This window comes from Thalassophryne amazonica, chromosome 15 (assembly GCF_902500255.1).
Source record: "Thalassophryne amazonica chromosome 15, fThaAma1.1, whole genome shotgun sequence".
Lineage (NCBI taxonomy): Eukaryota > Metazoa > Chordata > Actinopteri > Batrachoidiformes > Batrachoididae > Thalassophryne > Thalassophryne amazonica.
In genome coordinates, this window is record NC_047117.1 from 46,880,829 (window position 1) to 46,905,641 (window position 24,813).

Below are 24,813 nucleotides of genomic sequence, written 5' to 3' on the forward strand. Positions count from 1 at the left end.
CAGCCCCTGGCTGTTGGGACGTGGAATGTCACCTCGCTGGGGGGGGAAGGAGCCTGAGCTTGTGCGGGAGGTTGAGAGATACCGACTAGAGATAGTCAGGCTCACCTCCACGCACAGCTTGGGGCCAGCTCAGTCGCCATGTGCTGGAGTTCACTCCAGTGAAGGAGAGGGTCGCGTCCCTACGCCTTCAGGTCAGGGACAGGTCTCTCACCGTTGTCTTGGCCTACGGGCCGAGTGGCAGTGCAGAGTACCCGACCTTCTTGGAGTCCCTGGGAGGGGTACTGGGGGAGGTGTGTGTGTGTGGATCGGGATATCTGGGCGGCTTTGCTTGAGCTGCTGCCCCCGCGACCCGACTCCGGATAAAGCGGAAGAAAATGGAAGTGTGTTTTTTATGCTGGGCGATGTGTCAAGTCAGACACCCTTCAATATTTTATCCATTTTAAGTTTGTTTCATTTTTCCACAAATGACTCATAAAACTTCACTGTATAGATTAAGATCACTGAACACAGTGTTGCAATTCAGTTGTCATCTCATCAGTAAAACTTTATGCAAATTTACATAAAATGTCAACTTTTGTCATAGGTTGGTGGCACTGTTTGTCTACCATGCAGTAGGCTAATCTCGTACAGGGACAGTGATTCAGCTCAAATGTGGATTGGTACGGTTTGCTTTTATCTTCCAAAAAAAAAAAAAAAAAAAGAAAAAAAAAGGGGGGGGGGGTCAATAAACTAATTCCATTTATGTAAATTTTCTGGGTGGAATAATGCCATCACATCGCTTCAACTGGCTGGCTCACTGTTTCCTCTGATTGCCTCACACATGGAGAACATGCACACCCCGCCTCCTGCAGAAAGCAGACTGAGGGGACTGATCCCACCTCCTGTACAAAACCAATGGGAGGTATGCGGTCTACGGACATGAGCAGCACAACTCGCTGAAATGTTGGTGACCTATGGAACAAACACACACGTGTGTATAATCATACTGTGCAGAGTTGTACCACCGCATGTGTACCGTACAGTTCAGTACCAACACTGTGTGGGTTTTTGTTTCAACTGATCGTATCAATGGGTAATTTCACTGATGAGCACTGCTTGATTTGAGGGGAAGAGTCACAGCCAACACAATTATAGCTGTTAACACACACACACACACACACACACACACACACACACACCCACCCATCTTCAACCACTTATCCAAGATTTGGTCTTGGGGGGCACGCACACACATGCTGTTCTGTAAATTTGCAAAATCTATTCTCAACGTGAATGGTGAAACTAGAATAAGAAATATGACTTAAAATACATTTGTGTGAATATAGCCGCAGGTACACAAAACATACCAGCAGATCCATTAAATCCAGAGATAAATTCACGTCTGCAGTCACAAGGTGCAATGTATTCACTCTGAGAAAGAGAGAGAGAGAGAGAGAGAGAGAGAGAGAGAGAGAGAGAGAGAGAGAGAGAGACCTGATTAACAATAAAAAAGGGAACTCCAAGAACTATAATATATAGTTCTCGGCGTGGCCTGAACACTTGATCAATTCTGTTCAAAAGTGAACCACATCATCAGTGAGTCAAAGACAATGACCAGAGCAGTAGCTCAGTGGAACAGGAGTTGGATGACCAATATGTAAGCCTGTAACTGATTCCTAGTCACATTACCCATCCATGTCCTAGGGCAAGACACTTCCTTTGTATCATCTCAGTACACCAAGCTGTAAACCTGTACCGACACTAGCTGGAAGTGTAACCTGCAAACTGATTGGTGTCCCATAAAGTAGGAGGTGTAGACTCTTATCCACTTAATGCTACAATACCTAGAGTTAAACACAGGCACCTCTGGGAATGAGTGCCTGTGTAACCCTTACTTCTGTCTTATTGTAATCAACCATGTTGGCTACAAACATAGCTCAACAGTTATGACCTTTCAAGGTTGCCTGTGGTCAATAGGAAGGTAACATTATATTTTATTAGTTTTTAATAGCAACTGAACATGTATCGCAAAGCACTTGATCGAAACAGCCATTCTATCTTGCTGGACAAAGGTGTTTGTCAAGGTCCAAATCTTTATGGTCCATGTACTTCCTGTGTTTCTGTATGGTTGAGGGTTAGATGCCAACCAGTGCCGTAAAGGGTGGGCTGCTTGTCTTTGGTATTAAGTCCATTCAGAGCATACTTTTGTGGTGTTGAAGTAACATTCTGTCAAATAAGTAGTTGTTTGGGGAGACTGATAAGGAGTATCACTTGCATTTATACAACCCCTGGCAAAAATTATGGAATCACCGGCCTCGGAGGATGTTCATTCAGTTGTTTAATTTTGTAGAAAAAAAGCAGATCACAGACATGACACAAAACTAAAGTCATTTCAAATGGCAACTTTCTGGCTTTAAGAAACACTATAAGAAATCAAGAAAAAAGATTGTGGCAGTCAGTAACGGTTACTTTTTTAGACCAAGCAGAGGAAAAAAAATATGGAATCACTCAATTCTGAGGAAAGAATTATGGAATCACCCTGTAAATTTTCATCCCCAAAACTAACACCTGCATCATATCAGATCTGCTCGTTAGTCTGCATCTAAAAAGGAGTGAACACACCTTGGAGAGCTGTTGCACCAAGTGGACTGACATGAATCATGGCTCCAACACGAGAGATGTCAATTGAAACAAAGGAGAGGATTATCAAACTCTTAAAAGAGAGTAAATCATCACGCAATGTTGCAAAAGATGTTGGTTGTTCACAGTCAGCTGTGTCTAAACTCTGGACCAAATACAAACAACATGAGAAGGTTGTTAAAGGCAAACATACTGATAGACCAAGGAAGACATCAAAGCGTCAAGACAGAAAACTTAAAGCAATATGTCTCAAAAATCGAAAAATGTACAACAAAACAAATGAGGAACGAATGGGAGGAAACTGGAGTCAATGTCTGTGACCGAACTGTAAGAAACCGCCTAAAGGAAATGGGATTTACATACAGAAAAGCTAAACGAAAGGCATCATTAACACCTAAACAGAAAAAGACAAGGTTACAATGGGCTAAGGAAAAGCAATTGTGGACTGTGGATGACTGGATGAAAGTCATATTCAGTGATGAATCTCGAATCTGCATTGGGCAAGGTGATGATGCTGGAACATTTGTTTGGTGCCTTTCCAATGAGATTTATAAAGATGACTGCCTGAAGAGAACATGTAAATTTCCACAGTCATTGATGATATGGGGCTGCATGTCAGGTAAAGGCACTGGGGAGATGGCTGTCATTACATCATCAATAAATGCACAAGTTTGTTTGGGGATGTTTGGGGATGATTAAATCATTTTTCAAGATGATAATGCATCTTGCCATAGAGCAAAAACTGCAAAAACATTCCTTGCAAAAAGACACATAGGGTCAATGTCATGGCATAGGGTCAATATCAATGAGCAGATCTGATTTGATGCAGGTGTTAATTTGGGGGGTGCAAATTTACAGGATGATTCCATAATTTTTTCCTCTGCTTGGTCTAAAAAGTAACCGTTACTGACTGCCACAATCTTTTTTTCTTGATTTCTTATAGTGTTTCTTAAAGCCAGAAAGTTGCCATTTGAAATGACTTTAGTTTTGTGTCATGTCTGTGATCTGCTTTTTTTCTACAAAATTAAACAACTGAATGAACATCCTCTGAGGCCGGTGATTCCATAATTTTTGCCAGGGGTTGTAGATGTGGTGTATTTCTCTTGGCATGATCCAGCATGCAGACACCTTAGTGTTTAGGACTCCAGCAGCTAGAGAAGATGAAGGGGGTGCCCACATGTCATCTGGTTTTGGCAAAGATGCGAGGGACAAACTGGTTGCGTGGTTAATGAGTCCACCCACCACTTTAATCATATCTTAGATCTTGTTCTGACTTATGGTATGGAAATAGAAGACTTAACAGTATTCCCTGAAAACTCCCTTCTGTCTGATCATTTTTTAATAACATTTACATTTACCCTGATGGACTACCCTGCAGTGGGGAATAAGTTTCATTACACTAGAAGTCTTTCAGAAAGCGCTGTAACTAGGTTTAAGGATATGATTCCTTCGTTATGTTCTCTAATGTCATATACCAACACAGAGCAGAGTAGCTACCTAAACTCTGTAAGGGAGATAGAGTATCTCGTCAATAGTTTTACATCCTCTTTGAAGACAACTTTGGATGCTGTAGCTCCTCTGAAAAAGAGAGCTTTAAATCAGAAGTGTCTGACTCCGTGGTATAACTCACAAACTCGTAGCTTAAAGCAGATAACCCGTAAGTTGGAGAGGAAATGGCGTCTCACTAATTTAGAAGATCTTCACTTAGCCTGGAAAAAGAGTTTGTTGCTCTATAAAAAAGCCCTCCGTAAAGCTAGGACATCTTTCTACTCATCACTAATTGAAGAAAATAAGAATAACCTCAGGTTTCTTTTCAGCACTGTAGCTAAGCTGACAAAGAGTCAGAGCTCTATTGAGCTGAGTATTCCATTAACTTTAACTAGTAATGACTTCATGACTTTCTTTGCTAACAAAATTTTGACTATTAGAGAAAAAATTACTCATAACCATCCCAAAGATGTATCGTTATCTTTGGCTGCTTTCAGTGATGCCGGTATTTGGTTAGACTCTTTCTCTCCGGTTGTTCTGTCTGAGTTATTTTCATTGGTTGCTTCGTCCAAACCATCGGCATGTTTATTGGACCCCATTCCTGCCAGGCTGCTCAAGGAAGTCCTACCATTATTTAATGCTTCAATCTTAAATATGATTACTCTATCTTTGTTAGTTGGTTATGTACCACAGGCCTTTAAGGTGGCAGTAATTAAACCATTACTTAAAAAGCCATCACTTGACCCAGCTATCTTAGCTAATTATAGGCCAATTTCCAACCTTCCTTTTCTCTCAAAGATTCTTGAGAGGGTAGTTGTAAAACAGCTAACTGATCACCTGCAGAGGAATGGTCTATTTGAAGAGTTTCAGTCAGGTTTTAGAATTCATCATAGTACAGAAACAGCATTAGTGAAGGTTACAAATGATCTTCTTATGGCTTCGGACAGTGGACTTATCTCTGTGCTTGTTCTGTTGGACCTCAGTGCTGCTTTTGATACTGTTGACCATAAAATTTTATTACAGAGATTAGAGCATGTCATAGGTATTAAAGGCACTGCGCTGCGGTGGTTTGAATCATATTTGTCTAATAGATTACAGTTTGTTCATGTAAATGGGGAATCTTCTTCACGGACTAAAGTTAATTATGGAGTTCCACAAGGTTCTGTGCTAGGACCAATTTTATTCACTTTATACATGCTTCCCTTAGGCAGTAAGGGAAGCATGATTCTATCCATGAAGCCAGAGGACACACACCAATTAGCTAAACTGCAGGATTGTCTTACAGACATAAAGACATGGATGACCTCTAATTTCCTGCTTTTAAACTCAGATAAAACTGAAGTTATTGTACTTGGCCCCACAAATCTTAGAAGCATGGTGTCTAACCAGATCGTTACTCTGGATGGCATTTCCCTGATCTCTAGTAATACTGTGAGAAATCTTGGAGTCATTTTTGATCAGGATATGTCATTCAAAGTGCATATTAAACAAATATGTAGGACTGCCTTTTTGCATTTACGCAATATCTCTAAAATCAGAAAGGTCTTGTCTCAGAGTGATGCTGAAAAACTAATTCATGCATTTATTTCCTCTAGGCTGGACTATTGTAATTCATTATTATCAGGTTGTCCTAAAAGTTCCCTAAAAAGCCTTCAGTTGGTTCAGAATGCTGCAGCTAAAGTACTGACGGGGACTAGCAGGAGAGAGCATATCTCACCCGTGTTGGCCTCTCTTCATTGGCTTCCTGTTAATTCTAGAATAGAATTTAAAATTCTTCTTCTTACTTATAAGGTTTTGAATAATCAGGTCCCATCTTATCTTAGGGACCTCATAGTACCATATTACCCCATTAGAGCACTTTGCTCTCAGACTGCGGGCTTACTTGTAGTTCCTAGGGTTTGTAAGAGTAGAATGGGAGGCAGAGCCTTCAGCTTTCAGGCTCCTCTCCTGTGGAACCAGCTCCCAATTCAGATCAGGGAGACAGATACCCTCTCTACTTTTAAGATTAGGCTTAAAACTTTCCTTTTCGCTAAGGCTTATAGTTAGGGCTGGATCGGGTGACCCTGGACCATCCCTTGGTTATGCTGCTTTAGACGTAGATTGTGGGGGGGTTCCCATGATGCACTGTTTCTTTCTCTTTTTGCTCCGTATGCATCACTCTGCATTTAATCATTAGTGATCGATCTCTGCCCCCCTTCACGGCATGTCTTTTTCCTGTTTTTTTCCCTCAGCCCCAACCAGTCTCAGCAGAAGACTGAGCCTGGTTCTGCTGGAGGTTTCTTCCTGTTAAAAGGGAGTTTTTCCTTCCCACTGTTGCCAAGTGCTTGCTCATAGGGGGTCGTTTTGACCGTTGGGGTTTTTTATAATTATTGTATGGCCTTGCCTTACAATATGGAGCGCCTTGGGGCAACTGTTTGTTGTGATTTGGCGCTATATAAGAAAAAGGTTGATTGATTGATTGATTAATGGAGCAGTAGCATATATTAGTGCAGCAGATAACTGAAAAAAATGCTTCAAATGGTGATGCAAGCACCAAATTTGGCACACATACTCCTTAGACATTACTCTTTTAAAAATGCCAGGTACCCACGTGAACTTTCAATAGGCGGCCAAGAAGGGGTCAATTGAAGTATTACACAGGGGTCAAAATTTAAAAATGCTCCAATCATATTGAAAGGTATTCCATATTATTTGTTTGATCATAAAGATTCATAAAAGGTATAGTTTGGACTATCTGTAAATGAATGGTCTGGAGTTATGGGTTAAAAACAGCAAGAACACTGAGAAAGGTCCATTTCAGTTTGTACAGGGGTCAAAAGTTAAAGTTGCTCCAATTTTGGTAAAAAGTGGTGCAAATTACTGGTTGAGCTAATAGGATTAATAAATGGAATAGTTTTGACTGTGTTGCGTGCTTGATTTGCAAAGTAAAGGTTAAACAATATCAGCATCCATTGGATTCTATGACATGGACATATGCTACCCTGTAACATGATAACTAGGCATGATACATGATGCAAACTATTCCTTTTTAAAACTGTATTCACCCAACTAATAATTTGCATCACTTTTTACAAAAATTGGAGCAACTTTAACTTTTGACCCCTGTACAAATTTAAATTGACCTTTGTCACTGTTCTTGCTGTTTTTACCCCATACTCCAGAACATTCATTCACAGATCATCCAAACTATACCTTTTTGGAATCTTTATGATCAGACAAATAATATGGAATACCTTTCAATATGATTGGAGCATTTTTAAATTTTGACCCCTCTGTTATACTTTAATTGACCCCTTCTTGGCCACCTACTGAAAGTTCACATGGGTACCTGGCATTTTTAAAAGAGTAATGTCTACGGAGTATGTGTGCCAAATTTGGTGCTTGCATCACCATTTGAAGGATCCCTCAGTACATATTCACTTATCTGCTGCACTATATCAGGTCTGTGAGCATGCACTGGTTCTGCGCATGAGTGGTGCAAATGTACGAAGAGCTGTGCTCTCCAACATGTCATGATGGCCACAAAGGGTTCAGGCTTTCAGTACAGTCAAGGAATCCTGCTGACTTCAGTGTTCAACACTAGTTTCAGCAGAATCCAGGAGTTCAACAGTAAATCGTTCAGTGCAGTCTGTAGCTGGAATGAAGAACTGCACCCTGTCAAGTTTTCATGGTGCATGGCTGGACACTCCAGATGGAACACAACCAATTAATAAGTCACATTTACTTTTGAGACTCTTCTTCCACCATAAATTGCAGGCACACACACGCACACACAAACAGAGAGAGAGAGCAACAGAGAGAGAGAACCCAGCCTCCAGTCACACAAATATAATTTCTTCCTGGCTAAGACAGTCCTAGAACACACAAAAACTACACCTCCCTCAGAATAAACATCAGCACCACAGGCAATTTCAACAAAGTTGTAAATGACGTGAGTGATGAGGCGAAAATGGCTTTATGTGCCATTAAAAAGAACACCAAAGTAGATATCCCAATTCAAATCTGGCTCAATATTTTAGGCTCAGTCATAGAACCCATTTCTCTTTATGGTTGCAAAGTCTGGGGCCTGCTCGCCAGTTAAGATTTTGCAAAATTCACACCAAATTGAGAACTCTGGATGTAGAATTCTGTAAATCTGTCCTCCGTCTCCAACGTAAAACACCAAACAATGCATGCACGGCAGAATTAGGATGGCACCCACTACTTATTAAAGTTCAAAAGAGAGCAATTAAATTTTATAACCATCTTAAAAATAGCGACCCCAATACGCTCCATAACAAAGCCCGAATCCACAGAAAGACTGTAGAGAGATGCTCCCTCAGCCAGCTGGTTTTGGGACTCTACACAAAACACAAGCAGAGCCACCAAACACAAATCCTATTAGACTAAACCAAATCTTAAGAAAACAAAAAGAAAACTATGATGCATTGGGGGGGGGGGGGGGGGGGGGGGGGAATCAACCAAAAACCTGAGCAAAATGAAATGCAAATTCTTTGGCCCTAAACACACAGTACTCTGTGGCAGAATACCTGAGCACTGTGACCAACCCAAAGCTCAGCAAATCTTTGACCATATACAGGCTCAGTGAGCACAGCCTCACTGTGGAGAAAGGCCGCCACAGACAGACCTGGCTGCCCAGAGAAGACAGACTGTTGCACCCACTGCTCACAATACGAGGTGGAGACCGAGCTGCACTTCCTAACCAGAGACACGTACTTCCCACAGATCACAAACCCCCCCAAAAGACTGACAGCATGACCAACACTGACAAACTTCAGTATCTGTTGGGTGAAGTACAACAATGTGCAAACACAGCAGCAAGGTCTGAGAGCTTCCATGACACAAAAAGGAAGGAGCAACGGACATAAACCACTGTAAACCCAAAACAGGAGTTTGAACTGCTATGTCACTATATCTATGTAGAACACATTTTATAGGATAGTATATTTTTACACCAAAAGCACAATTTTACTATTATTTCAATCCCACATCTCCTGTTTACACATTTATTTACTGTAGAATATTAACTGTGTGTACATCTTAATTTTTATTTTTTGCTCTAACACTTGCTTTGACAATGTAAACATATGTTTCCCATGTCAAAGTTCCACTGAAATTGAAAATTGAACTGAGAGAGAGAGAGAGAGAGAGAGAGAGAGAGAGAGAGAGAGAGAGAGAGAGAGAGAGAGAGAGAGAGAATATGAAAAAGGCTGAAATTTGCTGAAGATCAGGAGTATGTATAAATCAGAACTAACCACAAACATGCATTTATTGCATAAGCAGCTGTACTCACTGCTGTGACAACAGTAATTTAACATACATCTTTAAAATGTGCAATGTTTATTTACTGGTGGATATTTTCCACTCACCTGGTGTGCATCTCCAGAGGGAACAACGTATGCCTGAATAGGCTCAGAGTAATATTTACAACTCTTCATTGCCAGGCGAAGCTGTCGCAGCAGATCTCCTGTGATCTTTGGAGACATGGTTTTGCCTGAACAAAAACAGAGCCATACACACTGTCAAACATTTTAAAAGCATAAAGCAACAACAAGTTGATTTGTTTGTTCCCCTTCAGTTACCTGACTCTGCCGAGGCCATGTTGATTACAGGTGAGTGGAAGTAGACAGTGAATGACAGCTGTCAACCTCACATTTAACGTGGAGCTCAAAGGCAGTCCACACTTGGATCTTTAACCTCTCGTAATGTGCTAATGACGGTTATATGATGGTTGTATAATAACAAAATATTCTAAGTGGCTGCAGCTTGGTGACTGATTTTAACTGCAACTGGCACTTTAAAAAGGTCAGAGGATATGGTAGCTATCAATATGAGATAAACATAATAATAATAATAAGTCCCTGCAGCTGCTCCCTTGTTTTTCCACTCGGGGTCGCCACAGTAGAGCTGAGGTGGATCTGCATGTTGAAGTGGCACAGGTTTTTGCACTGGATGCCCTTCCTGACGCAACTCCACAGTATATGGAGAAGTGTGGCAGGGGTGGAATTTGAACCAGGAACCTTCCGTACTAAAATCAAGTGCACAAACTACCCCTACAATAATAACATGAGAAGTCAGAATGGAAATTCTCAACACTGTTAATGTGGATGTAAATATGCCTACAACTGTTCCACCAAATATATATATATTTTCTTTAGTAAAATTCCTGATCAGATACATGTCATTTCACAAATATTTTATTTACTAGTGTGTTGCCCGTGGGGATCCACGGGCTCTAGATTGGGTAGTGTTTATAAGATAGGTAGCTGGCAAAGTTTTGAGTTGCAGTGGTGTGCGAGTCCAGAATGTTTTTAGAACCTTAGACCTCAAAGGTTTTTTAGAGAACACTTTTATTTCCTATTAATTACATAATTTTTTATGTTAATTTACTGTCTTAATGTATTTACAAATTGTTTAGGTTCTTGTTATCATATACACAATATTATTGTTATTATTATCATCATTATTGTTATTACTTCTATTTTGTCATTTGATTTTTAAATGGACCATAATGGAAATAAGTGTTTTCACTTTCTTGTGTCATCAGTGTATTTTCAACGCATTTACAATTATATTATGTACTTACACATAATGCAGTAAAAGCAAATAATGCCTGCACCCTTTTAATATATAGATGACATAGATGCTGGATTGGCGTGAGTCCAGAATGTAAATATTAATGCCCATTGTTCAGTGTTGTTAGCGAATATACATAGTTTCTCTAAAAATATTAGTCCTATCAATGTTCCGTTTTTGCGGCGTTCATCCTTGACCCCAAATACATAAGCATGCCAAACAGCATATGTCAGTGCTAAATCATTAGCACCAACAACACTGTTAAAATAACATGAACCACAACAACATTCAAAACACAAAAATTCCGACCTCCCATGGTGCATTACAGCACAATGCCCATTGTTCACTGTTGTCAGCTAATATTGCTAATTTCTCAAAAAAATCTATCAACTTTCTGTCCTTGCAGCATTCATCCTTGGCCCAGAATACATAAGCATACCAAATGGCAAATGTCAGCTCTCCCCACTTTGTCCATGATCGAAGCCATACACACGCATGCACACAGAAGCCACTTGGCTATTATAATATAGATTGGAGATATCAGTGAGTCACCTTAGAGTGGCACAAACTGTACCTTTAGACATGTGGGCATGTGACTTCAAGTCTACCATTTATTATCAGACTGTGCAAAGCTTGCAATGAAATCTGTCAGTTTGGATAGTAACAACAATAAAACCGATAAGACCATACTTTAGCACTGCAGATAACTCATCATGTGTTATGAGACTTGCAACATAGGCTAAAAAGAAAAGAAAAAAATGGGACTAAAATATTAAGCACAACGCTTTTATACGAATTCATATTTTGGTTATTTAGAATTTTAAATCTCAAAATAAATAAATATGCAATTAATTAGATTTATGCAACATGAGTTAAAAATGAAAAAAGATAAAAGAAGTTAAGCCACTCGATGCATCTTCTCTGTAAAACAGGAAAATCATCTTACTGAACTGAAATTTTGAGGATATATTTTATTTGCCTGATAGATTGACACTTACATTTATTTAATATTCTGAGAAAGTTAATCAGTTGGCTTCCACCAACGTGACACAGAATGGCCCAGATGCATATCTGTAAGCTTGCAGAAAATGAACACAAAGACAAAGGGAATGTGGAATGTGGACAGAAGGGTCTGTCCATATCAGTTTTAAATGTTGAGCATAAGTAAGCTTAAGCAGATAAAATTCCAGAGCAATCCTAAATATGGATATAATATAATCTCATCCACAACACATAATCAAACAGAACTGATATCTGATACAGTAACTTTCTGACTGACTTTCACATTGACATTCAACATTTTTATGGTTGTTGGTATCGGTCATTTTTAAAGTCAATTTGCCAATAAGACAATTTTGTGTTTCATGTTAAAATGCTCAATTTTGGCTCTGACACAGCTGCAGTCACTACTTTCCAGTGATTCACATTTCAATATGGCCCGGTCAGTGACGCATTTATTTTTAACAGAAGCGTATTGATTCACATTTGTGAATTGTTGTCCCTGTATTCACTGCTCCTGCATGGTCTGTGCATGTGAGTTTACAGCCGCAACCCGACCAAGCTAATTACAAAAGCTGATGTAAGAGTTCATGGATGGGATGGTCACCGAATAGTGACACTGCCTACGATAATTTTAAAATCTGTACAAAGTGATGTTTTATGAGAGGCTGTCATCTCCGTAAAAATAAAACAAACTCAATGTTGACCAAATAAAAATTAAAGGCAGGCTTGCATGGTTTACAAAAGGTGTTCAAAGGAAAAAAAAAAAAAAAAACCACTTAATGAGTAGCATACAGAGTAACTTCATCCAATGTGAATGAGAAGAGCTGTAATCCAATTAAAAAAAACACAGTGATAAAGGAAAGTTTACATTTGCACGCTGGCACACAAACCCAGTTTCATGGCAGTTCATGGGACTGGATTATGAAAAATGCATTAATCTGTGGGGTTCATGATGGGGCGCTTGAGGCGCTTTTTGTAACAGGGACAAATTCAAAATGTGGGGTGAAGGGCAGGGGGGGCTGGGGGAGCTGTGTTTAACGTTTTGGGGAAGGTACACACTTATGCTATGATTAGAGTTAGGAGAAGAGGAAGATTATAAAAAGCAAAATACAAAAACTGTCATGAAAAAAACATGAGACTGGGCTAGGCACACATTCTTTGCCTGACGCAGCTCAACTCATCACTAGATTAAAGCTACAAAATGAAAGTTTTGAAGGCAGGAGCAAATTATACATCCATCTAATATTCATGTTTTTAACCCTTTAAACATTATTTTGGACCAAGGTATCACATCAAATGACATGAAATATATCATAAAACAAAACATAAAAATCTGTATCATACTTAAAGATACGAGGTCTGTTAGAAAAGTGTCCGACCTTTTTATTTTTTGCAAAAACCATATGGATTTGAATCACGTGTGATTGCATCAGCCAAGCTTGAACCTTCGTGTGCATGCGTGAGTTTTTTCACGCCTGTCGGTTGCGTCATTCGCCTGTGAGCAGGCTTTGTGTGAGCAGTGGTCCAGCCCTCTCGTTGGATTTTTATTGCGAATAAATGTCTGAACGATTTGGAGCTTTGCTGCATCAAATTTTTCCAGAAACTGTGAGAAACCTCCAGGTGGACACCATTCGGAAAATTCATATGGCTTTCAGCGACAATGTTATGGGGATTACACAGATTAAGGAGTGCTCCAGCTGGTTTAAAGACCGCCCACAGCGTCTGAGAGCGCGGCGCACTCCGAGCGCCGATCGACAGGCTGACACCCCGATGAAACAACCAGATCATTTCCAACGTGAAGGCTTTGTTGATCCGGGACGTCGTCTGACTTCCACAAAAAAAGGCAGAAGGCGTGGACATCAGCACTTTTTCGGCACATTCCAGTGTTACAGGAGTTTTTTCATGGAAAGAGGAGCGGAGGGATGCGCCACCATGCCACTCATGGCGCGGCACAAAACCACCTCCGTGTTGGTTTCACAGGACGGTTTTCGGTGGCTTTTCAGTCGTGTGACTATCCGAGAAATTGTGCATGAGCTGGACATGCCCCAACATGTCCTGTGAGGCTTCATCACGGCATTGCTTTGCGCCATGCGGCTCCGCCACGATGCGCGGAATTCCTCCACTCCTCTTTCCATGACAAAAACTCCTGTAACAGTGGAATGTTCCGTTCATTTCTAAACTGGACGCTGTGTTGATCCGGGACGTCGTCTGACTAGCAGAGAAATTGCGGAAGACGTGGACATCCGCACTTTTTCGGTACACTGAGACAGACGTGCGGAGGAATTCTGCGCGTCGGGACGTTTCCGCATGGCGCAAAGCAACGCCGTGATGAAGCCTCACAGGACATGTTGGGGCATGTCCAGCTCATGCACAATTTCTCGGATATTCACATGACTGAAAAGCAACCGAAAGCCGTCTGAGCCATCTGAAAGCCGTCCTGTGAGACCAACACGGAGGTGGTTTTGTGCCGCGCCATGAGCTGGAGGCAGAGCCTTCAGCTTTCAGGCTCCTCTAATGTGGAACCAGCTCCAAATTCAGATCAGGGAGACAGACACCCTCTCTACTTTTAAGATTAGGCTTAAAACTTTCCTTTTTGCTAAAGCTTATAGTTAGGGCTGTATCAGGTGACCCTGAACCATCCCTTAGTTATGCTGCTATAGACTTAGACTGCTGGGGGGTTCCCATGATGCACTGAGTGTTTCTTTCTCTTTTTGCTCTGTATGCACCACTCTGCATTTAATCATTAGTGATTGATCTCTGCTCCCCTCCACAGCATGTCTTTTTCCTGGTTCTCTCCCTCAGCCCCAACCAGTCCCAGCAGAAGACTGCCCCTCCCTGAGCCTGGTTCTGCTGGAGGTTTCTTCCTGTTAAAAGGGAGTTTTTCCTTCCCACTGTTGCCAAGTGCTTGCTCACAGGGGGTCGTTTTGACCGTTGGGGTTTTTCCGTAATTATTGTATGGCCTTGCCTTACAATATAAAGCGCCTTTGGGCAACTGTTTGTTGTGATTTGGCGCTATATAAATAAAATTGATTTGATTTCCATGAAAAAAACTCCTGTAACAGTGGAATGTGCCGAAAAAGTGCTGATGTCCACGTCTTCTGCCTTTTTTTTTTTTAATGGAAGTCAGACGACGTCCCGGATCAAAAAAGCCTTCACGTTGGAAATTATCTGGTTGTTTCAGCAGGGCATCAGCGTGTCGATTGGCGCTCAGAGTGCGCCGCGCTCTCAGACGCTGTAGGCGGTCTTTAAACCAGCTGGAGCACTCCTTAAAACAGACCTGCATTGAAATAAATGCAGTCAGATCTTTGGACCAAAAAATGACATATTTACACATAAGATCCTTCTGAATGTAGTAAAGTAAATCTGCAAGCCCAGATCTGTCATTCAACGGAGAAATCTTCATTTGAAAATGACAAATTTACAGCTAACATTTAGCCCTCCGCAAATTGTCCCTCTCATCATGGACGCTGCCAAGACGTCAGGGACAAGACCCTCTCCCAGCATGCATTGCGCGCGCCAACTGTAATTTGTGGATTTACATCAGTTTGCATCTGCACCTTTTTCTTGTCTTATACGGAAGGATCTACTTTTTAAAACTTCATATTGTCTTGCAGTACGCTTGGTGAGTACACATTTCTTTGTGCTTGAAAATTATTTTTGTGGACTTTTTCATACGCCCGTTTGATTGAGTGGTGTCGCATTGAAAATCTACTGTCTTTCACCTCCGGTGTACCGTCGTGGGCTACGGAGGCGAGACCCGCAAAGAAGTCATTAAAAATATATAAACCTCTCTCAGCGGCCACGGAGCTCTGCGGCTCTGATTACCGAGACGTGCGGTTTTGCAGCAAGAAGTCTGTCCTTGCGAGCAACAGGTGTCACCACGCGCACTGCATTAAAACGACGAGCGTAGTCTCTGGACTTGTGCCAAGTTGGCTGCAACTCCATTCAGTAGACAGAGAGGTGGTGCCAGCTGCACAGCAGACACGGGGGTGTGCGTGCCGCGGCGGCATTTAACGAGCGCATGCATCTCGGTAAGCGTATCGGGGGCAGTGAGAGTGAGGCGTCGGGGAATAATGTCGCCCACTGTCGATCCCGCCGCTGATCTGATCCCCGGATCTGAGCAAGCAGAGCTGTATCTCACATTCATTGCAGCTTACTTTTGGATGTTGAAACCAGGATGTGTATAACAGTAACATTATTAAGAGATAAACTCAATTTCAATGCGGGATCGGACTGAAGGCAGGAACGCGTCGTCTTGTCACCGACGTCATGGAAATGATCCGGATGTACAAACTGTTTTTACAGAGGGCTAAATGTTAGCTGCAAATTTGTCATTTTTAAACAAATATTTCTCCGCTGAATTACAAATTTGGGCTTACAGATTTACTTTACTGCATTCACAAGGGTCTTATAAATACATATCAGCTATTTCTTTTCTGAAATCTGACCACATTTATTTCAATGCAGGTCTCCTTTAATCTGTGTAATCCCTATAAAATCGTCGCTGAAAGTCATATGAATTTTCCGAATGGTGTCCACCTGGAGGTCTCTCACAGTTTCTGGAAAAATTTGATGCAGCAAAGCTCCAAATCGTTCAGACATTTATTCGCAATAAAAATCCGACGAGAGGGGTGGACCACTGCTCACACAAAGCCTGCTCACAGGCGAATGACGCAACCGACAGGCGAGAAAAAACACACATGCGCACGAAGGTTCAAGCTTGGCTGATGCAATCACACGTGATTCAAATCCATATGGTTTTTGCAAAAAATAAAAAGGTCGGACACTTTTCTAACAGACCTCGTAGAGTGCCACTGCAATTTTTTTTAAGACTTAAGTAATAAAAAGAAAATTTCTTTGGGACCACTATAATTCTATTTCTTAGCATTTAGATAAGATGATGATAACTATCATATAGCAGATGAACATCTGCTATATGATACTTTTAACTGAAATTTCTGATCCAGAAAACCAAGGATTTATAAAGTTGCATACAACTGCGTGTGTGTGTGTGTGTATATATATATATATATATATATATATATATATATATATACACACACACACACACACACACACACACACACACAAATAAAATAAAGCTGACCACACAAAACATGAAACATGTTGGTTTTACAAAGTCTGCAGTAAATGTTAGAATCATTACATATATTTGTCTAAACCTGTGGCCTTAAATAATTTATTTTCCCAAAATTACCTCTTTATGGAAACTAGTAAATGACTTTTCCAGAAATATTATCAAAGTTTGGTCATATCCTAAAAATCACTCATTCTGAAATAAATTCACATTTTAACATATATAGACAATTATAATTATTTTGACTTTGTTATACTGCTTGTCGGCAACACAGCAAGCAGTGTACAGGAATGCAGCAGCAAGCAGGAATGTTAGTGTATAGATGTCACAGTGTTGAAGAGGACATTCAGCCCTCAGCTGGAAACTTTTTTCTTAAACTGTCACCCCTTTTATTCACCACAGGAGTTCTACTCATTTGTGCTGGTCAGTGTTTACATCCCACCTCAGGTGTGCGTAACAGAGGTGCTGCGACAGCTCACTGACCAGATCACAGACATGGACAGAAAGTACCCAGGCTCCCTACTCACCATTCTGGGGAATTTTAACAGCGCAAACCTCAGCCATGAACTTCGTAAATACAGACAGCACATCACGTGTCCCACAAGGGACGCAAACATTCTTGACCGCTGCTACACCACAATAAAAGACGCCTATCGCTCTGTTCCCCCTGCAGCTTTGGGACTCTCTGATCCACGTCATTCCTACAAAGGCAGAAATTAAAATCTGCAAAGCCTGTTGTGAACACAGTAAAGAAGTGGACGGACGAGTCAAGGCAGGAACTACAGGCTTGTTTTGAGTGCACAGACTGAAGTGTCTTTGAAGCTGCAACCACAGACATTCATGGACTTTGTGAAACTGTAACATCTTACATCAGTATTTGTGAGGACCTGTGTGTGCAGAACAAAACTGCGGTGTGGGTGTTTGTGTTGTAATTAGGCTTGCTGATAAGAGTTTCGGTTTCCAATGGAAAGAGAAATCCTGAACCAAATCTACTAAATTTTAAGTTTACCCAGTTATTATCAGCAGTATTAGTCTGGGAGCTAGCTAAGATTTAATTCACATATTGAGTACAAAAGTTTTGTGGTTTGGAATTGTTAGATTGATGGCTGGGGACCAAAAAAAAAATGCAACTCTTAAGTGACACTTTTGGGGACACCACCAGGGGGAGCTGCTGACAGACCCTTCAGAAATTGGGTTTTTAACACATCTCTGAGTACATTCATCAATCCTGTTTTAAATGACTCCCTGATAGGGAAGGGACAACATGATATACTTCTTTAGCGGTCGCCATGGGGACAAGTCCATTTCTGAGTAGAGGGCGCCCCTGCAACATTTAAATCACATCTTGAGTACATCCATAAAACCTGTTTTAAAATGTTCCTTGGGTCTAACTGCATCCATAATCAGTCCATCTGAGTTGTCACTTTTGGGGATTAACCCATTTCTGAGGGTGTCAAATGTGATCGCGGAGCGACCACGCCCACATCTCATTTTAAAGCACACACCATGTACATCCTCAAAACATGTGCTAAACTGTTCACTGTGGTGTCCTTAACCAATATGTAGACTTCCGAGTTGTCACTTTTGGGGATAAACACATTTCTGAGGGGGTCAAATGAGACAAAGACCTTGCTGTTATTCTGATGTACCATTCGGCACACTTACAGGCTGCTTTATGGATGGAAGTTGGCACAGTTTCAAAAAACAACAGACGCTACATCAACATCACTGGAATTGCAAACAAACTAGGTCCCCAGCTGTGTTCAGCTCTTCCTGCTTTTCATGCATTCACAGGCTGTGATTACACCTCTACATTCTTCCGAAAAGGGAAAGTGCGTCCATTTGAACTGATGTCCAAAATGCTTTTCAACAGATTGCAAGAGAAGAAACAACAGAAATCACCAAGAAAACCTTGCAGCAGTTCACAGCCAGTATCTATGGTGCAAAACCTGGTACACAGCTGAATCAATACAGATACCAGAAGTTTGAGAAAGCATACGGACCGAAAATGAAAGGGAAAAACCCACTAACCAAACTCAAAAGGCATTGATCCAAGTGGAATACCTCCATGTGAATCAGACTGCAACATGCACATCAACCGTGTGGCATTTGTAGCCCAAATGTGGGCCAATCAGACCAGCTAGAAATCATGCAGGATCCAAAGGAAAGGCATGGCTGGCAGCTTGTAGATGGCAGCTATGTCCAAATATGGTTTGAAGGTGAACAAATGCCAGCAAGTTTGGTGCCCGAAGAATGTCAAGATTTGGATGAGGAACAGGATTCTGATGACATAATGGAAATTGCATCATCAGATGAAGAAGGCAGTGAAAGCTTGGATGAGGATGAGTAAACCAACTAAATTAATATGGGCTAAAAAGCCTGCCTTCTTCAGTTATTTCATGCAATGTTGAAGTGTGGTACTGTCTCAATTTCTTACCTACAGTAAACTGAACATTTGGGCATTAATCGGTTATCATCTCTGTGTGAAAAAAGACTTTTTAATCAATACACCTTCTCTGACCAGGACCCCTTGTCCCAAGTCCCAAGTTCTTTTATTTATGAACATTATGTGCCCACATGTGTCACATTAAATTCCTGATATTTTGGAAACCAAAACTCCATATTTTGAATGAGGTTGCTTAACAAATAGGTGTCTATAGATGAGAAATGTTCATATTCATGTTTATTGGGATAGAATATAACTGTGACATTTGTATGAACAATATCAAATGAATGTTTCTACTGGTAGGCGGAAACCACCTTGCCTCAGCCTAAGATATATCTACTTTGGAGTGGTTCATGTGTTTGATTAGAATTTGGATTTTGTTTTGTTTTTTTTCTATTTGGGGAATAGATGTATGTTACTGCACTCACACTGTAAACCCTTCCGGTTTGTTTATAGTAGGGGTGTTCTTGTTGATGAAGTTACAATTGTTAATTTCATGGTCCATATGTCTTTCATAATGTTGAACCCTTGAACTGAAAAACAAAGTGTGTATTTCCTATCAGAGTTGATCGCTGCATCACACTGGTGATTTAATTGATAAAGTCCATTACAGGCTCACCTGAATATTTTGTCAGTGCCTAAAATCAAGGAATGAAAGGTAGTCAGTCTATTTCGCACAAGCACTTAACACCCTCTAATCCTGGATTCAATAAAAGATTGTGGCCCATAATGCTTTATTAATTGAATCGCCAGCATGTGCATTAGCAACCCAATGCAGATTTGAATTTCCGAAGTCACCCGCTGATATATTGACTCTATGAGGAAGCATACTTGTAAAATTAGTGGTTTTCTTTTGCTTCAGTTAAAAAAGTAATTAGAATAAAAAAAGAAAAGTCATTGCCTTGCCAGCAAGGTTTGCAGCAACCTACCTTTAGTACAGTAGAAATTTGACAAAACACATTTAATGGTCATTTACCCCTAAGCATGCTAAGTACAAGTACATGTATCTTTGCATAATAAATTGTCTAAAAGTCAAAACATAATCAGTTGGTTCATTCAGAAAATTCATGATAAATGATTAACCATAACCATGGATTCTGCTCTCAGACTGACAATTCTGAGTTTTTGCCAATTCCACTTAAGATGAAGGACCCCCGAGCCTATATAATATTAATATAATATATAATAGTAAATACATATGGTTGGTTAAGGTGGGGTATACCTTTTACTCCCTCAGAAAAGTGTTTATCCCCAAAAGTCACAACTCAGAAGTCTATATATTGGTTAAGGACACCCCAGAGAACAGTTTAGCACATGTTTTGAGGATGTACATTGTGTGTGCTTTAAAATGAGATGTGCACGTTGTCGCTCCACGATCACATTTGACCCCCTCAGAAATGGGTTAATCCCCAAAAGTGACAACTCAGATGGATTGTTATGGATGCAGTTGGACCCAAGGAACATTTTACAACAGGTTTTATGGATGTACTCAAGATGTGATTTAAATGTTGCAGGGGCGCCCTGTACTGGTCACTCAGAAATGGACTTGTCCCCATGGCGACCGCTAAAGAAGTATATCATGTTGTCCCTTCCCTATCAGGGAGTCATTTAAAACAGGATTGATGAATGTACTCAGAGATGTGTTAAAAACCCAATTTCTGAAGGGTCTGTCAGCAGCTCCCCCTGGTGGTGTCCCCAAAAGTGTCACTTAAGAGTTGCATATTTTTTTTTGGTCCCCAGCCATCAATCTAACAATTCCATACCACAAAACTTTTGTACTCAATATGTGAATTAAATCTTAGCTAGCTCCCAGACTAATACTGCTGATAATAACTGGGTAAACTTAAAATTTAGTAGATTTGGTTCAGGATTTCTCTTTCCATTGGAAACCGAAACTCTTATCAGCAAGCCTAATTACAACACAAACACCCACACCGCACGTGCTTTTTTTTAATGGAATAATGAGTGTAGCAGAATAAAACTTTTAAAACCGTATTTTAATAATAGTTTTGTCTAAAAATAAGCTTCCACTGCTGCTGTTGTCACCGCCGCCGGGAGACGTCGAGTTAGCTCCGCAAACGCTCCCCGTTTCACCCAAAATCCCACAACCTACTAACGAAGTAATACTTATACTTACCCCCGAATTTCGCTTTCAGAATTTGACTATGCGAATGAAAGAGAAGAAGAAAAAAATCCTCTCCGCTCAAGCCTGGACCTGAGGTTAATTTACGACACAAGAGGCTGCCATTTCGCTTTTGACGTTTCTGGTCACGTGACTGCAGTCTCATCCAATAGAGGCAAACGATTTCAGACACGCTTACTTTTATTGAATATTTCGGAGTCATATGGTTATATTATAAATAAGAGGCGACACGCCCACAAAGGGTAGCGCAATTATGTGAAAAAAGTTAAAAAAAAAAAAAAAAAGTTATTTGACACCGTCACTCAAAAGCTTACAAAGTAAATATAAATTATGATTTTGCATCATTGCAACTTTAATATTTATTGTTGGGTAAATTATCAACAGTTCATTGACTACAATATAATAAGGTACTAATTGGGAAATACACAGTTGATGTTGCTTCATGTTTGTGAACTTGTGTGCTGATTAAAGATAATTACCTTTCCCAAATTCCCTATCTTAAACTGTGCATCACCATGATGCATTTTTCATATAGAACTTCTTGATTTATCAATAAGTACATGCTAGGACACATAAACAAAAAAAAAAAATGAGGTGGGCTTCATAAATAATTGGCAAAGCTTCTGGGGAAAACCTGGTCTTGTTAGGAGAGACGGCATCCATCCCACTATGGATGGAGCAGCTCTCATCTCTAGAAATCTGGCCAGTTTTATTAAACCCTCCAAATCGTGACTATCCAGGGTTGGGACCAGGAAGCAGAGTTGTAGTCTTACACACCTCTCTGCAGCTTCTCTCCTCCTGCCATCCCCTCATTACCCCATCCCCGTAGAGACGGTGCCTGCTCCCAGACCACCAATAACCAGCAAAAATCTATTTAAGCATAAAAATTCAAAAAGAAAAAAATAATATAGCACCTTCAACTGCACCACAGACTAAAACAGTTAAATGTGGTCTATTAAACATTAGGTCTCTCTCTTCTAAGTCCCTATTAGTAAATGATATAATAATTGATCAACATATTGATTTATTCTGCCTTACAGAAACCTGGTTACAGCAGGATGAATATGTTAGTTTAAATGAGTCAACACCCCCGAGTCACATTAACTGCCAGAATGCTCGAAGCACGGCCGAGGCGGAGGATTAGCAGCAATCCTCCACTCCAGCTTATTAATTAATCAAAAACCTAGACAGAGCTTTAATTCATTTGAAAGCTTGACTCTTATCTTGTCCATCCAAATTGGAAGTCCCAAAACCAGTTTTATTTGTTGTTATCTATCGTCCACCTGGTCGTTACTGTGAGTTTCTCTGTGAATTTTCAGACCTTTTGTCTGACTTAGTGCTTACCTCAGATAAGATAATTATAGTGGGCGATTTTAACATCCACATAGATGCTGAGAATGATAGCCTCAACACTGCATTTAATCTATTATTAGATTCAATTGGCTTTGCTCAAAATGTAAATGAGTCCACCCACCACTTTAACCATACTTTAGATCTTGTTCTGACTTATGGTATGAAAATTGAAGACTTAACAGTATTCCCTGAAAACCCCCTTCTGTCTGATCATTTCTTAATAACATTTACATTTACTTTAATGGACTACCCAGCAGTGGGGAATAAGGTTCATTACAGTAGAAGTCTTTCAGAAAGCGCTGAAACTAGGTTTAAGGATATGATTCCTTCTTTGTTATGTTCTCCAATGCCATATACCAACACAGTGCAGAGTAGCTACCTAAACTCTGTGAGTGAGATACAGTATCTCATCAATAGTTTTACATCCTGATTGAGCACAACTTTGGATGCTGTAGCTCCTCTGAAAAAGAGAGCCTTAAATCAGAAGTGCCTGACTCCATGGTATAACTCACAAACTCGCAGCTTAAAGCAGATAACCCGTAAGTTGGAGAGGGAATGGCGTCTCACTAATTTAGAAGATCTTCACTTAGCCTGGAAAAAGAGTCTGTTGCTCTATAAAAAAAAAAGCCCTTTGTAAAGTTAGGACATCTTACTACTCATCACTAATTGAAGAAAATAAGAACAACCTCAGGTTTCTTTTCAGCACTGTAGCCAGGCTGACAAAGAGTCAGAGCTCTATTGAGCAGAGTATTCCTTTAACTTTAACTAGTAATGACTTCATGACTTTCTTTGCTAATAAAATTTTAACTATTAGAGAAAAAATTACTCATAACCATCCCAAAGACGTATCGTTATCTTTGGCTGCTTTCAGTAATGCTGGTATTTGGTTAGACTCTTTCTCTCCGATTGTTCTGTCTGGGTTATTTTCATTAGTTACTTCCTCCAAACCATCAACATGTCTATTAGACCTCATTCCTACCAGGCTGCTCAAGGAACACCTACTGTTAATTAATGCTTCGATCTTAAATATGATCAATCTATCTTTATTAGTTGGCTATGTACCACAGGCTTTTAAGGTGGCAGTAATTAAACCATTACTTAAAAAGCCAACACTTGACCCAGCTATCTTAGCTAATTATAGGCCAATCTCCAACCTTCCTTTTCTCTCAAAAATTCTTGAAACGGTAGTTGTAAAACAGCTAACTGATCATCTGCAGAGGAATGGTCTACTTGAAGAGTTTCAGTCAGGTTTTAGAATTCACATAGTACAGAAACAGCATTAGTGAAGGTTACAAATGATCTTCTTATGGCCTCAGACAGTGGACTCATCTCTGTGCTTGTTCTGTTAGACCTCAGTGCTGCTTTTGACACTGTTGACCATAAAATGTTATTACAGAGATTAGAGCATGCCATAGGTATTAAAGGCACTGCGCTGCGGTGGTTTCAATCATATTTATCTAATAGATTAAATCAAATCAAATCAACTTTATTTATATAGCGCCAAATCACAACAAACGGCTGCCCCAAGGCGCTTTATATTGTAAGGCAAGGCCATACAATAATTACAGAAAAACCCCAACGGTCAAAACAACCCCCTGTGAGCAAGCACTTGGCGACAGTGTGAAGGAAAAACTCCCTTTTAACAGGAAGAAACCTCCAGCATAACCAGGCTCAGGGAGGGGCAGTCTTCTGCTGGGACTGGGTGGGGCTGAGGGAGAGAACCAGGAAAAAGACATGCTGTGGAAGAGAGCAGAGATCAATCACTAATGATTAAATGCAGAGTGGTGCATACAGAGCAAAAAGAGAAAGAAACACTCAGTGCATCATGGGAACTCCCCAGCAGTCTAAGTCTATAGCAGCATAACTAAGGGATGGTTCAGGGTCACCACAATTTGTTCATGTAAATGGGGAGTCTTCTTCACAGACTAAGGTTAATTATGAAGTTCCACAAGATTCTGTGCTAGGACCAATTTTATTAACTTTATACATGCTTCCCTTAGGCTGTATTATTAGAAAGCATTGCTTACATTTTCATTGTTATGCAGATGATACCCAGCTTTATCTATCCATGAAGCCAGAGGACACACA

At 40.4% G+C, this 24,813-nt stretch overlaps 1 protein-coding gene across 2 annotated transcripts in view; it reads right to left on the minus strand.

Annotated features, from left to right (window-relative positions):
- The window catches only part of xpnpep1 (X-prolyl aminopeptidase (aminopeptidase P) 1, soluble), a 69,684-nt gene extending 48,180 nt beyond the window's left edge, over positions 1–21,504 (minus strand). The window contains exons 1-3 of one of the 2 annotated variants that reach the window (XM_034188296.1): positions 21,367–21,504; positions 9,477–9,601; positions 1,347–1,410 (exon numbers count right to left, since the gene is read on the minus strand). In XM_034188296.1, coding sequence (XP_034044187.1) covers positions 1,347–1,410; positions 9,477–9,593 — 181 coding nt within the window. In that variant the 5' untranslated portion in view covers positions 9,594–9,601; positions 21,367–21,504. Of the gene's footprint in view, positions 1–1,346; positions 1,411–9,476; positions 9,602–9,689; positions 9,802–21,366 lie in introns of those variants that run through there. The other variant, XM_034188294.1, reaches the window with a different exon arrangement.
- Between the last annotated feature and the right edge of the window lie 3,309 nt (positions 21,505–24,813).